Source organism: Topomyia yanbarensis, unplaced genomic scaffold, assembly GCF_030247195.1.
Source record: "Topomyia yanbarensis strain Yona2022 unplaced genomic scaffold, ASM3024719v1 HiC_scaffold_32, whole genome shotgun sequence".
Lineage (NCBI taxonomy): Eukaryota > Metazoa > Arthropoda > Insecta > Diptera > Culicidae > Topomyia > Topomyia yanbarensis.
In genome coordinates, this window is record NW_026683514.1 from 81,254 (window position 1) to 91,021 (window position 9,768).

Consider the following 9,768-nt stretch of genomic DNA (forward strand, 5'->3'; position numbering starts at 1 on the left):
TCCACTCCCAAATTTTTGCACAATTATTTTAACATGATTCTTAATATTTAAAGAAAATAATAAGTAAAAAAAATGGTCCAACTTTAAAAAATTCAATTTGTTTCAAACAATTGCAAATTTCATAAGTTATATAACAAAAAGAAATTGCAATTTTTTTCAGTAAGCTCATTGAGTGCACAACTTTTTTATTTAATATTTTTTTCCATATATCGAATCGTTTCCGAGTTATAAGTAATTGAAAAATGATCAATGTTATAAACTTCAAAAGTTCAAAAACTAATAACTTGAAAAAAAAATCATATTCAGCCAAAATAAAAAATACGTGTCATTTTGGAAGGAATTCAAATTTTGATTGTAAATCAGACGTGGAATGAACCATATATTTTGATCCTATTGATCACCAAAGATCCTCCTTCCTAACTGGGGTATGCCAAAAAATTATGTTAGCATGATGCATTAGAACTGGTAATAGTTACAAGACGCCAGATCAAGAAAATAGAAGTTGAACCATCTACAATTCGTTTGCTAAATCAGAAGATTTTGTGCAAATTCGACATTCTCTTCGATCGAACATTTTATGGATATTTTTCTACTCATTTCGATTTAGCGTCTTCTACATCTTTTAAACGTGTAGCTTAGAACACCTTTCGTTTTCCAGCAACGTCAAGGATTGTCATATTCGGTTAGCGCATAAATACTGAGAACTCTAGACTATCCATTGTTTCTAACCCAAAAAGAGGCGAATAACCATAAGGTTAAAACCTCTATAATCGAAATAAAAAAAAAGCTTTATACAATAATTTTTTAAGCCCCTCCCGAAATAAACCGCTGGCTACGGGCCTGTTAACAGGACACGGAAGAATCTGGGATCAGGTAGAGGATAAGAATTGACATTGTAAGTAAATTGAATTTATTGAAAATTTATCTACTGATACTATTCAAGAAAACAACAGGATAGTATATTTTCGGATTCATTACACCGGACGGTGAGAAGAGATTCAACTAGGGTAAAACCACAAATTGTGAGTCGAGTGTATTTAAGTTTAAACAAACGGTTAATTTTATTAAATTATATTCACAGTTTGAGCTGCTGAAAATTAGCTGCTACACAAAGGGTTTTAGTTCTATCCGAACAATCTCAAAAATTTGTGAGATGTCGGACCCCATTTCTATCACCGGTGCGGGAAATGAGCTGGATTTAACGCTGACTCCGTGCGCTGTCTGTAGCCAAACTTCCACCGAAAATGAAGCGATGGTAGGCTGCGACGGTTGCAACCGTTGGTTTCACTACCGATGCGTCGGAGTGACCTCAGCGGTGAAAAAGGAGAAGAGGTGGTACTGCACTGATGGTGTTTGTCAAGTGCTTGCTCAAGAGTACCTGAAGAACAAAAGGCCTCGGCCGAAGAAGACATCGGAGTCGTCGGAAGCTTCCGTTTCGAAATCAGGTACGCTCACTCTAGAGCAGAGAAGAAAGGCTTTGCAAGAAAAGCAAAGGCGTCTTGAGCAGGAGCTCGAAGATGAGATGTTGCTGAAAGAGGAAGAGAGCAACATGGAGCGTGCGTTAGAGAAAAAGCGAATGCTTTTCGAGGAGAAAATGCGCCAAAAGGAGCTGCAGGAAAGGAGCATCCTTTATGCAGAAGCGTTGCGGAAGAAGCAGGAGCATATAATGCGGATGAAGTCCAACCAGAGCTCATTTGAGAAGGCGATGGCTGCTCTGGATGAAGAGCTAAAAAAAGTCAAAGTTGAGAACGTTAAACCGCTAAAAGTTTCCAACGTCGAGCAGTTGGAAAAAGATGCCGGTGAAAGCGATACTGGTTTGGAAAGCGACGAAGAAGACCAACCTTGTTCGGTAATTTCGGAGATTCAATCTGCGAAAAGCGTCGAACGTACTCGGAAACGATCTGAGCAAGCAAACGATGGAAGCCAATACGGGCTGGGGCAACATCGGACCGGGCCGACGAAAGCTCAGTTGGCAGCTAGAAATGGGATTACCAAAAAGCTTCCCTGCTTTTTCGGAAAACCAGAAGAGTGGCCACTGTTTTTCGGTACGTATCAAGCCTCGAACGAAGCCTGCGGCTACACCGATGTCGAGAACCTTGTGCGACTGCAGGAGAGCCTTAAGGGACCGGCCCTAGAGTGGGTGCGCGGCCAACTAATTCTTCCGCAGACCGTTCCGAGGGTAATTATCAAGCTGCAACAGCTGTACGGTCGTCCGGAACAATTGCTACAGAGCCACCTGGAGAAAGTCCGCAAACTGGAGTCGCCGAGAGCTGATAAGCTTGCCAGCTTCATCCCTTTCGGGAACGCTGTGGAGCAACTGTGCGAACATCTGGAAACAGCAAATCTCAAGCAGCACCTCGTAAATCCGCTGCTTATCCAGGATCTCGTCGACAAGCTTCCTGACAGTGAAAAACGACAGTGGGTTCGCTTCAAGCGGTGCGCCGATGAAGTAACATTGAGGACATTCACAGAGTTTCTGTCAGAAATAGTGGCGGACGCTTGCGAAGCGAATGTAAGCATGGAGTACAAGCTCGCGACTAAACCTGCAAGCGGTGGCCAGTTCGGGAGAGAACACGCAAAAGGGAGAGGAGCAATGTACTACCATAGTGAAGAGGAGAACTTGGATGAAACCGCGAACGTCGAGCGGACAAGCTTTCGGCCGTGCAAAGTGTGTCAGTGTACTGACCATCGTCTGCGGCATTGTGCAGAGTTTAAGAAATTACGATATGTTGACCGGCTGAAGGTTGTGAATCACTGGAAACTTTGCTGTGTTTGTCTGAATGACCACAGCGGACGGTGCGGTTTCCAAATACAGTGCAATGTGGGAGAATGCAGAGAACGACACAATCCGTTGATGCATCCGGTGAATACCGTGGTTGGTATAAGTGCTCACATCTGGAATCAAACGAAAGTTATGTTTCGAATGATTCCCGCTCAGTTGCACTTTGGAGGGCGATCGATTACGGTACTGGCGTTTTTGGACGAAGGAGCGTCCGTTACACTCATCGAGAAAAGGATGGCAGATCGTCTTGGACTTGTGGGTGTCCCGGAGAAGCTGACCATTAAGTGGACAGCAGATATCACGCGAGTGGAGAAGGATTCCAGCCGGATGAATGTGTGGGCATCGGCAGTCGGAAGTAAAGACAAGGTGCTGCTGCACACGGTTCGAACGGTAGAGAAGCTGATGTTGCCGCATCAAAAACTGGACTCCAAGGAGATTGCAACCCAGTTCAAGCACATGCGGGGATTACCGATCGCGTCGTACGATGGACAACCCGGAATACTTATAGGGCTCAACAATGTGCATTCATTTGTGCCGTTGGAAGCGAAGATCGGTGCGACTGCAGAGCCAATAGCGGTGAAGTGCAAACTTGGATGGACTGTGTACGGCCCGAGACAGTCGAACACTGCCTTTGATGGTGGGTATATGGGTTATCACCACGAAGTAAGCAACGAGGCCCTGCATGACCTGCTGAAAAGCCACTACGCTCTGGAGGAATCGGTCGTGGCGGTCGCGCAGGAATCGGCAGAGGATAAACGAGCGCGAGAGATAATGGAGCGGACCACAAAAAGGGTGGGAAATCGCTTCGAGACCGGACTACTGTGGAGGACAGATGATCCACGATTTCCGGACAGCTTTCCGATGGCCCTGCACAGGATGAAGCAGCTGGAGAAAAAACTGGAGAGAAATCCGGAGTTGCACAAGAACGTTTGTCGGCAGATAGAAGAGTTTCAGCAGAAAGGATATGCACACCTGGCAACTGCAGAAGAATTGATCCGTACGGAAACAGATAAGGTGTGGTACCTACCGTTGAATGTGGTGACAAATCCCAGAAAGCCTGGCAAAGTGCGCTTGGTATGGGACGCCGCAGCTTCGGTGCAAGGAGTGTCACTCAACACGCAGCTACTGACGGGACCCGACTTGCTGATTCCACTGGTGCAAGTGATAGTAGGTTTCCGGGAGCGACGGATTGCATTCGGTGGCGATCTTCGAGAAATGTACCACCAGGTGAAGATCGTCGAACGCGACAGACAGGCTCAACGCTTCGTGTTCCGGAAGAATTTCGGGGAGAAGCCAAGCATTTTTGATCGACGTCAAGGCTACTTCGCGGTGGATGGCACTGGTGAGAGTGACTTCAAGCGTGGTTCGCTTCATTGCGAATTGTCGGCGAAAAAAAATGGGACAGCCGATCGTGACGTCGAAAGCCACGGAGACTCAACAGCGGTCGATTAAGTCGAAGTATTTGGCGATTGTAAAACCGCTCCAGCAGGAGAAACTCCTGAAAGCCGAAACGATCCTGTGGAAGCAGGCGCAGTTCGACAGTTTCCCGGACGAAATGAGTGCGTTGACCAAGAATCTCAATCTGGAGCCGGGACAGATGCCTTCGAAAATACAGCGGTCGAGTACCCTGGTCAAACTGACTCCGATACTGGACGATGAAGGTGTGCTGCGGATGGGAGGAAGATTCGAAAAATCGGACGACATCTCGTTCGACCAGAAGTTTCCGATCATTCTTGCTCGGCAGCACGACATCACCAAGAAGTTGATTCAGTGCTACCACGAAAGGTTCGGACATGCGAATCGAGAGACGGTTTGCAACGAGTTGCGTCAGAAGTTCTGGATTCCGAATATCCGTGCAGCGATTATGGAAGTGATGCGGGAGTGCATGTGGTGCAAAGTCCATAGATGTCGTCCACAAGTACCAATGATGGCGCCTCTCCCGACTCGACGCATCAGAGCAGGAATTCGTCCTTTCAGTTCGGTCGGCTTAGACTACTTGGGACCAGTAGATGTATCGGTGGGAAGAAGAAAAGAGAAGCGATGGGTGGCCGTGTTTACGTGTCTCGCCATCAGAGCGGTGCATCTCGAGGTGGTGAACAGCCTGACAACACAATCGTGCTTGATGGCCATCCGCCGGTTTTCCTGTAAGCGGGGTGCTCCTGATATTATATTTTCAGATAACGCCACTTGCTTTAAGGGTGCTAACAACGAGATGCTGAAAACGTTACATGGCGATTGTGAGGAGGAAATCACAACTGCAAGAACGGCCTGGCGATTCATTCCGCCTGGCACCCCGCACATGGGTGGTGCATGGGAGCGAATGGTTCGTTCCGTGAAGGAGGCAATGAAGGCATTGGAAGATGGAAGGAAGCTGACAGACGAGATTCTGGTGACAACACTGGCGGAGGCAGAGGACATGATAAACACACGTCCTCTCACGTACATGCCTCAGGCGTCTGCCGAAAATGAAGCTCTGACACCGAACCATTTTCTACGAGGAATAGTAAAGGGCGCGGATCTCCTAGTGGACAGCGGTGGGAATCTAGCGGAGGCTTTGCGTAACGTGTACAAGCGATCGCAGTACCTGGCAGACCGGATGTGGGAACGTTGGAGCAAGGAATATTTGCCAACGATAAACCGTCGCACAAAGTGGTATGATGAACGAAAGCCGCTGGAAGCAGGCGACCTTGTCTTCGTCGTGGATGGTAAGGACCGGAAGAATTGGTCTAGAGGAATTGTCGAGGAGGTGGTTCAAGGGTCCGATGGTCGGATACGTGAAGCGAAAATAAGGACTGCGGCAGGGATCCATAGACGAGCCGTCGCGAATCTGGCGGTGCTAGAAATCAAGAATGGTAAATCCGGATGTTCCGAGGAAATACCGGATGTTACGGGCTGGGGTGTCAACACCGCTGTGCACACTGGAGTTGACTCAATGGACTAATGTGCCGAATCGGTTGAACCCTCTCCAGATTGACAGAGGATATGTGTTGAAAAACAAATAGTAGCAGAAGGAAATCGTGAATTGAATTGGCAAAGTGTAGAAGAAGTTTTTTTTTGATATTTGGGAAAAGTAGAGATTTAGTAGTTTGTAGTTGTTGTGTCGACCTGTAAGTAAAAGCAAAATTCATTTAAAATTAAGTGTTAGGCGAAACAGTTTACTTACCCGTTTGTAACCTACCTGTAGACACACCTACGAAGGAATCTAGCAGAGAAGAGGAAAGGACACGGAAGAATCTGGGATCAGGTAGAGGATAAGAATTGACATTGTAAGTAAATTGAATTTATTGAAAATTTATCTACTGATACTATTCAAGAAAACAACAGGATAGTATATTTTCGGATTCATTACACCGGACGGTGAGAAGAGATTCAACTAGGGTAAAACCACAAATTGTGAGTCGAGTGTATTTAAGTTTAAACAAACGGTTAATTTTATTAAATTATATTCACAGTTTGAGCTGCTGAAAATTAGCTGCTACACAAAGGGTTTTAGTTCTATCCGAACAACTGTTGCAATAAATAGTGATCCGGCCCATTACCTAGGCAATACTCCCACGGTCGGCTGTGTGGAGTTCAAATTGTTTTTGTTTAGGGAACATAGGATACTCTCGGTAGCCGGCTGCCCAGAGTTTAAAAAGAACCAAAAACTAAACAAAATCTTTTCTTTTTCAAGTCATCGTGTACTCTAAGACTAACTAAACAACTACCTAATAAAATATGGATCATTCCACGCGAAGTGATCAAAAAAAGATGCAAACTTGAAATCGACCTTCACGGATTTGAACAAAATTTAGAGGAATTGTTCATATAGGGCCAATATATAAAAACCCAAATTTTTGTGTCAATTGAACCACCCCTCGGGTCATGGGAGCACCCCCCGTTTTGGAAAATTGCCAAAACCCTTGATTTTCTTTTGATCATATCTCCGATTCTATTTACTCTAGAATCAAACCACAAGATGGCTTTTGAAGAAAATTGTTCAAGGAGTCTATAAAAAATATTATTTTTTGCCGACAGTGTTGCCAACTATGCATTTTTTTCAGTTAAATGTTAAAATTAATTAATTTCTCTCTCAATACGTATATTTTAATTCTGAAAATTTTAATGCCATCGCGTTCTTCAGACATTTCTATATAAAAAACACTTATCGTCCCAATTCAATATGAGCGCATCCTGAGATATACTGTTTTGAAGAGAAAAACTCCGATTTTCTCATATAAAAATCCATTTTTATTGGCCAAAATTGAGAAAATCTTCAAACTGTCATAAAAATCGACCCTGATCTGCTAGAAGCAAACCAAATACGTAGTTTTTCATCATTTCTCGGCTACTTCACGAAAAATTATGTTTGAACTCAGAATACTCAAGTTGGTTTTTTAGTGTTGTGCGCTTGAGATTTTATATGGGAAATTGCGGTTTTTTCTCTTCAAAACGGTGCATCTCAGGATGCGCTCATATTATATTGGGATGATAAGTGTTTTTTATGTAAAAATGTCTGAGGAACGCGATGGCATTAAAATTTTCAAAATTAAAATATACGTATTGAGAGAAAAATTAACTTTTAATATTTAACTGAAAAAAATGCATAGTTGGCAACATTGTCGGCAAAAAATAATATTTTTTATAGACTCCTTGAACAATTTTCTTCAAAAACCATCTTGTGGTTTGATTCTAGAGTAAATAGAACAGGAGATATGATCAAAAGAAAATCAAGGGTTTTGGCAATTTGCCAAAACGGGGGGTGCTCCCATGACCCGAGGGGTGGTTAAATTATATATTGGCCCTAAATGAACAATTCCTCTAAATTTTGTTCAAATCCGTGGAGGTCGATTACACGTGCCTTGATCACTTCGCATGGAATGACCCATATGCTTTACAGGTCGCATCGCTTGCTTGGAGCGAATCCTAGACCTGATACCCTTCCAAACTACCAACTCCGCGACACCTATGGAAGAATCGTCGTCCTTTCGTTAAGTAAGTGGAGCATCAACACATCCTGTCTACCTTATCCTTTATACTTCCCCGTGAACGATGAAGATGGGGGCGACTGGCAGTGATTGCTATTGCTGTTGAGGTTTTAATGTGGGTCTTACGCAACTCTTATTAGATAATCAGTAGTCAAACATGATGAAGTCAGTGTGCAATCCGCCAAAATCGTCGTCACAACGCAACACAAGCATTCTGACATGCAAAACACAAAGGTCTTAAAAACGTAAGTAATGTGCATTCAATATGGTTTCATTCGTCTACTACTTTCATCTATCACGTGCTGAGTTACATTCAGGCATTTTTTATGCTTCGACAATTATTTCGCCACTAGCACTGCCTGTTAGTAAAGCAAATTTAAATAAATTACCCTATTATATAAACTCATTAGAGCTTTTCAATGTGCTTCGCCGAAAATCGATTGCATGAAGTACATATTCCTTATTTAAGAATATGTATAAATGAATTTACGACCACTATTCGATGACATACACCTATATGCACTGCAATGAGCCACTCATGTTTCGCTATCCTCCAGACACCCTATCCATCCGTGGCGTAAATGGTGCTAGGATTGCCCAACCGTCTACAACCCCAGAAGCATAAAAACAATCTCTTGTACAAATCATAACAGTAATAACGATTATAACACGAGCCCAGTTATAAATATCAATTAGCTCGCTCTCGGGCTCCGTCGGTACTTTATTTTCATTTTCTTGTAAAGCGGAGAAGTTACGACATTACTCGTCCAGTAGGAAACCTTCCGATAGCTTGATAGTATTATTCTTGCTAGCGAAGACACATGGTACTACTTTTCCGACTCTGTTCAAGGGAAGTGGAAAACGTAGAGGCTGAGAATTGAGAAAATTATTGCTTGAATCATAAGAGGGGTTCTGAGGTAGTATTGGTTGAAGATTGTAGTAACAGCTCATTCAGGAACACTACCATGCGATTACTTTACAGCACTGAATGTGAACACACTGATTGTCTCGTTACAACCGACGATCCCTTCAGCGATGTTTAGTTTTACCATATGTTAACCATATTTCACTTCAACTAAACCCATCAGCTGTTATTCTAAACAAAATTGTATTTTCTTAAATAAGGTCCATAAATTGTCAGACCGTGGCCCTCACATGAGACTATGTCCGAGTGCCAACTTCTCCGCAGCGAACCAAGACAAGGAAATAACTCATTTCAGGTTTTATGCTTGTTGTTAGCCCCATCCCGTATCCCGGGCCGGGTCGGGCCGGGCCGCACATTCCAGTTCACCGGCCGCAAGTTTTAGCTTAGCGATAAAATTGCAACAATGCTTTGCGCCATTCTCATCACTCTAAAAGTGTAGCCAGCAACAGCAGCGCTGCCTGGCCGACGAACAATTGCGAACGCAAACCCCTCGCGCACTAACTCATCAGACTCACAAACGAGCGGCCATACTTTACTCAGGTCCTTGTTCCTTCACTTCAACGCCGTGGATATTTATGAGGAAAAACATTAAACTCTTAACTCACGTCTTCGTCGGTCGGTCGGTCGGTCGGTTTGTTGGACTGTGTCGGCCGGTTGTTGGTATTATTTGTGGCCTCTGGGGAACTCCGCACTCCCGGCGGCAGAAATCACCCAAGGTTTGCCATGCTGCCTGGAATGAAGGAAAATGTGGCCGACACGAACTCCTGCCCGGGGAAACTGTAATCTTTTATACTTTCGCATTATGAATGTTTATACATTTAGTTTCTTTTTCCTACCGGCATCGTCAAAGTCGTTCCGTTAGTATGCACTCTTGTTGCTGGTTCCAGTTTTGGTTTTATTGCTTTACTGTTGCTAATTTACATTATTTTTAGCGAGCCGTAAAATATTTGGTGAAATTATTTGCTGGAATTGTTTGATAATTTCTTGGCGTCATGCGAATTTGCACTAGCGTGACCGCAAGGAGTTCAGCATTATGTAACTCAACCGCACGAAGACAATTTTTTAGTTTTGAAGAGAGTTATAGTTTCAACTGT

General features: G+C 43.8%; 2 protein-coding genes across 2 annotated transcripts; both read left to right on the top strand.

Annotated features, from left to right (window-relative positions):
• Positions 1-1,153: 1,153 nt before the first annotated feature.
• LOC131695290 (uncharacterized) lies at positions 1,154-4,234 on the top strand. Its single transcript, XM_058983760.1, has one exon. The coding sequence runs from the start codon at positions 1,154-1,156 to the stop codon at positions 4,232-4,234; it is 3,081 nt and encodes a 1,026-aa protein (XP_058839743.1).
• A 103-nt stretch (positions 4,235-4,337) lies between these two features.
• LOC131695291 (uncharacterized) lies at positions 4,338-5,723 on the top strand. The gene has a single exon (XM_058983761.1). The coding sequence runs from the start codon at positions 4,338-4,340 to the stop codon at positions 5,721-5,723; it is 1,386 nt and encodes a 461-aa protein (XP_058839744.1).
• Positions 5,724-9,768: the final 4,045 nt, after the last annotated feature.